Genomic DNA, 5,790 nt, shown 5'->3' on the forward strand with positions numbered 1-5,790 from the left:
ACCCGTCAACTTGATTTAGTATTGGCTATGGAAAGTAGCACAACCCGTAGGAGGAACAGGCGTAATTTTATTAGTACAATCTGAAAGATAGGCACAATTCCATACTGTCAATGTCAATAAATGATCACAAAATTAGGAATAAAACATAAAACTCATTAAAGTAATAATATTATTCATAACTCTAAATATATTGAAACCATTTTTAATTTAAAACAAATAAAACTAAAATAATAATTAAAAAATAAAACCCTTTTATCCAAATCTCCACAATATAATTATATGATCTATATGGTCAAGATTACATTATACGCATCCATAACTCTCCTCTCACAATTTCAATTATACATCTTGAATCATGTCACAATACACTATACCATGTATAGGTATTACATTCTATTCATTATTTCATCTCCTATTTACATACTAGACTAGAAAATTTAATATAGTAGGACACTATCATATTTTTCTAAAACCAACAAACAAACAAAGATGAATAACATAGACCTAAGACGTAGATGTAGACCAACCCTCATTGTTCCTTGAACTAGCAATATTTATACCCTTTGAATTGTCTAGAAAGGGTGAGATATCTACTGGTAATTGAATAGTCTTAGGCATACCAAGAAATCTACTTCTTATTGTATTTAATCTGTCAACTATCTCAATCATATTAGGACGTTCTTGAGGTGATTCTCTTGTGCAAAACAATCCAATTTGTATAGATTGAGTGAGGCATTCCATTGCCATTGTTTTCTCTGAATCTTGAGCATCCACGAGCAAGGAATTATCCACTATATCTGAGATTCTATCTGGAAAACTCATTTCTATCCATTCTTGTAGATTAATTCCTTCACTGAACATATCATCTATTGGTCGCCTCCTTGTCAACAACTCTAAAATTAGAATTCCATAATTGTATACATCTCCCTTTGTAGTAAGATTTCCACCTATACCATTCTCTATAATAACAAAAAAGAAAAAAGGATTAATGGTTCCTACTAAGACATTTGAAACATTCAATAGTTCATAAGATAAACAAATAAAACTAGCAAAATGCATTGCAATAATAAGAAATCTATACCTGGTGCAATGTAGCCAATAGATCCTCTAAGTGCATCTATAGAAGTCAAAGAATCTGCAGAATTGCTGAAAATAAGCTTGGAAATGCCAAAATCTGCTATGTATGAAGTCATGTCATCTCCTAATAGAACATTGCTAGGCTTGAGGTCACAATGAATCACTTGAACAAAGCAATAATGATGAAGATATGCCATTCCTTGTGCTATCTCCATTGCTATCCTTATTCGATCACTTAAATTTAATCTGCATCTACCCCCTTCACTAGGGTACAACCATCTCTCCAAATTTCCATTTGGCATGAATGGAAGAATTAAAGCTTTAAAATCAAGGTTCGAGCATGCTGAAATGATTTTAATTACATTGCGATGCCGAACTCTCTTCAATGCATTGCATTCTTTGGTGAAACTTTGGTGAGCATGTTCATCTTTCAACTTGAGAAGTTTAACAGCAATATTTGTACCATTGCTAAGAATCCCTTTATAAACGGACCCAAAACTGCCAATTCCTAAGAGATTTTCATCACTAAACCCATCAGTTGCATCTACAAGTTCTTCATATGTAATTTTTGGAGGCCACACTTTGAGAGGAGGGGTAAGGGAACGTCTGCATCTATAGGAAAATGCTACCAATAGAAGAGAGAAGATGAAAATTGCACTGCCGACTATAATAGGAATTAATACCCTTTTTGACACTGATGGTTGTTTGCGTTTCAAATGAGAGCAGGGCGGCAAGTTTACCCATCCACCACAGAGGCCAAGATTTCCCATAATTTCTGAGGCATCAAGTGTTGAAAAAGCTCCTCCCTTTGGGACCTCTCCAGTTAGCTTGTTTGAAGAGAGATTGAGATGGCGGAGCATTTTCATCTTTTTGATAGCCAATGGTATTGTTCCTGACAAATTATTGCAAGAAAGATCCATGTACTTCAGATTTTGGAGATTTGCCAGTGATGCAGGGATTCTCCCCTCAAATGTGTTCCAAGAAAGATTTAGATATTCCAAACCTTTGCAGTTTGCCATTGCACTTGGAATGCTACCAGAAAAGTTGTTGTGAGATATATCTATAGCTAAAACCATAACCATTTTGCTCATTTCCAAAATAGAACCTTGTAGTGAATTTCCAGAAACGTTGAAATAGAATTGAAGATTCTGAAGACCTGCAACTTCGGGTGGCATATTTCCCGTTAGTTTGTTGTACGCCAAGTCTACCTTTTCCAATGTTTGACATCTCCCTAAACTGGCAGGTATTTCCCCTGATAGCTGATTGTTGTCAAGATAAAGCCTTCTTAATTGTGGAAGGTTGCCAAAACTATCTGGAATCTTCCCTGAAAGCATGTTCTCGCTGAGTTCCAGCAATCCAAGTCTTTTTAATTGACCAAAACTTTCTGGAATTTTCCCCTGTAAATTGTTAGCCCCAAGAAATAATAGTTCTAGATTTGGAAGTTTACCGAGTGTAGATGGAATGGTCCCATTCAATCGGTTTGCTGATAGGTATAATGTTCCCAGGCTTGTCAAGTTACAAATCTCATCTGGTATGTTTCCCTCAATTTCATTTGAGTCCAATCCTAGAAAATAAAGTGAATTTGAAAGACGGCCGACTGAAGTGGTCAAGACGCCAGTGAGAATGTTAGATCCCAGATCAAGATCTTCCAAGCTGGAGCAATTACTTAATACTGTTAGAGTAGATAAACCACTGCTTCCGCTTACAAAATGATTATGCCACAAATTAATTTTTCTCAGCTGCCGCATTCTACCGAATTCCGGAGGCACTGTGCCGCTGAGTTTGTTGCGCTCTAAACCAAGCAGTTGCACCTGAGTCCAATTACCCAGTGAGCTGGGTATTTCTCCGGTGAGTTGATTTGCCCACAAATACACTATTTGCAACTCTGACAGCCTACCAAACTCCCATGGAATTGGGCCGTTTAAGTGGTTCTCATATAGTACTAAGAATTGGAGATTAGTGCAATTTGAAAGGGCAACGGGGATTGATCCTGTTAACTTGTTGGTTTTAAGACTGAACCAGTTTAGGTGACTAAGACTACCCAACTCAGCTGGAATACTACCTTGGAGTCTATTTTCGGACAGTTCAATGACATTTAAAGAGGACATGTTTCCTATGAAACGTGGGATAATGCCTGTCAGTTTGTTTGCTCCTAAATCCATGATTTCTAGATTTGAAAGAAGACTAAATTCACAGGGAATGCTTCCACTTAAATTGTTAGAATCCAACTCAAGCATTCTCAAGCGAAAAAGCCTTCCAAGCTGATATGGAATATGGCCCTCCAATTGATTGGTAGATAGAAGAAGCCTTCTCAATCGAAAAAGCCTTCCGATCTGATATGGAATATGGCCCTCCAGGCTGTTATTAGAGAGATCAAGTACTCTAAGGAAGGAAAGATTTCCCAGTAAGGGAGAGATGGGGCCAAGTAATCCCATACCTGTGAGATTCAAGGAAACCACACGCTGTCTACGAGAAGAGCAGGTGATGCCAGTCCATTCGCAGAAGGTGTGATTGGTAGACCAGTCGAGGAAGGAATTATATGAATCCACAGAGATGGCTGCTTTGAAAGCCATGAGAGCTTGTTCATCAGAATGATTAGACGATTCGGCCATATGAGGAGGCAGAGCAGAGAGAGAGAAAAGGAGTAGCAGAGGAAGCATCGCCATCTTCAGTCTTAGCTTAGAAGCTCGCATAATAAAATACGCACATTAATGCGGAGCGCGTGGGCACCACTTCCAAGGTACAACAGAGGCTTACGAGAAAATTACTCTAAAAGAGAGAGATGCCTTTATCATTTTTATGTCTCCATCCATGCTGGGAACTAAGACCGGCTAATATCACATTCCTCAATCATGCTTTGATTTCCTAATGCGTAGGCATGTTTGAAATTTTTGCCAAAATCAAATCAAATAGAAAGAACTGGTTGCCACTGTTATTATTTATTTTAAGGAATTATATCAGATTTAGATTTTATATTTAAATAAATAAATAATATTTTAGTTTATTTATTTAAGTTGGCGGTTATAATTATTTGTTAACCTTTGTTGATGTTATATCGATGGTGTCATTTATTCTTGTGGTGGACAATAATTCTCTATTCTGGATGTTCATAGTAGATGAGAGGCTATATTACCATCAACAATTGCCAAAACCTCTTGTGGACTCAAAATATTGCTTTGTTGTTAGCCACTCTCTATTAACTTAAACCAAAATGCAACTTGGCAATTGCATTTATGAGTAATGTTACAAAATAAGATTGGTTTAAAGTTGCAACCTCTATCACTCTTTCTAAAAGGTGAATATAATCATCTTCATTAGAGATGTCTCTCTCTCGAGATTTTGCTAATGACCAATCACTCCTTAATTTGCAACTTATTATTCCTTCATAAATGATGGCATGCTTTACTTTCACTTGTTTCTTACTATGACTAACTATTTGCTTCTTCTACTTGCCATGCACTTTTTCTATTCTCTTTCTCGCATGTCATGCCTATAGTGTTTATTATAGCACAAAATAAAACTATTCAAATATGATAGGCTAGAAACCTCCTTTACATTCTCTCCTTTCAATGGCCTTCTAGTTTTTGTTCCCTCATACATGGAGCTCTATTTTTCTATTTGTATGCTACCATCTTCTAAAAAATTATATGAATCATATTCAAATGGTTCTAGCATCCAACTAATTCTCTTTTCCCATATGCAACTCTCTCGGCAATTACTCTATATTGTTGCACATCTCTTTATTCCCTCCAAACTCACCATTTCTTCTATCTGTGTTATATATTGTGACCTTTCCAAACTTCCTAAAAGTGTTAACTTTGATTTTCTAGGTGCTAAAATGATTCTCTTAAAATTTTGAATCATCTATGTGATAGATTTTTAACTATTCTTTCCCTAATTAAACCTCTTCTCTGCATGCTAAAATTGGCATATCCAATTGTGTACACATCTTTGTCCACTTTCAAAAGTATCAAGCTCTTCATACTTCTCTTGGTTGTCCATAAATGCTTAGCCAAAAATAGTGAATGGTTCTTTCTCCATCAATAATTAGCAAGAAGTTCAATTTTTTAATTGGTCATAAGTATTAAAGCATTAAAAATTAACGTAGAAGTTAGTGGTGATGTAGACCAATTCAATTCACCTCTACCAGATGCTTGGAATTATGAAACTTCTGATTCCCTGCCCACAATTAAACTTTAATTACTTAAATTTATAATCTTTACTACAAATAGACTTGTAGCCACACAACTTTTGTATCCAATCACATTTGTGACTCTAATACAAGCCATGTGCTTTATTCATCATTTCTCAAATTTCATTACAATTCATGGATAATTTTTAACAAGTTAAAAGACTTCAATCAATGAAGAGAAATAAATCCCTTGAATAATACAAAATCATATAAAATTAACACATACTCAATTCTTAAAATTTAAATGAGCTCAATATCTCAACATTTAGAAAATAAAATATGTCAAAACAATCAAGCCTTACCCATCTATGTATTCCCTCTATCACTCCTTAAGAGGAATTTTATGCTAATGTGTTTTGGATTTTGGGGGACTAGATTGAACACATCTTATGAGATATAAGAGATAATCAATTAGCCTATGAGGATTTATTTTATGCCCAAGCCAAAGAGAGCTTAGAACTTACAAGATATAGAATAAAATAAAATAAGATGTCAAACTGAAAGAGTCTTTCAAATACAAG

At 35.5% G+C, this 5,790-nt stretch overlaps 1 protein-coding gene across 1 annotated transcript; it reads right to left on the reverse strand.

The window, feature by feature from the left end:
* Positions 1-327: 327 nt before the first annotated feature.
* On the reverse strand, positions 328-3,755 carry LOC131055454 (putative leucine-rich repeat receptor-like serine/threonine-protein kinase At2g24130). The gene is made up of 2 exons (XM_057989941.2): positions 1,082-3,755; positions 328-959 (listed from the first exon to the last, which is right to left on the reverse strand). The coding sequence occupies exons 1-2, from the start codon at positions 3,741-3,743 to the stop codon at positions 505-507; spliced, it is 3,117 nt and encodes a 1,038-aa protein (XP_057845924.2). The 5' UTR covers positions 3,744-3,755; the 3' UTR covers positions 328-504.
* Positions 3,756-5,790: the final 2,035 nt, after the last annotated feature.

Source organism: Cryptomeria japonica, chromosome 4 (genome assembly GCF_030272615.1).
Source record: "Cryptomeria japonica chromosome 4, Sugi_1.0, whole genome shotgun sequence".
NCBI lineage: Eukaryota > Viridiplantae > Streptophyta > Pinopsida > Cupressales > Cupressaceae > Cryptomeria > Cryptomeria japonica.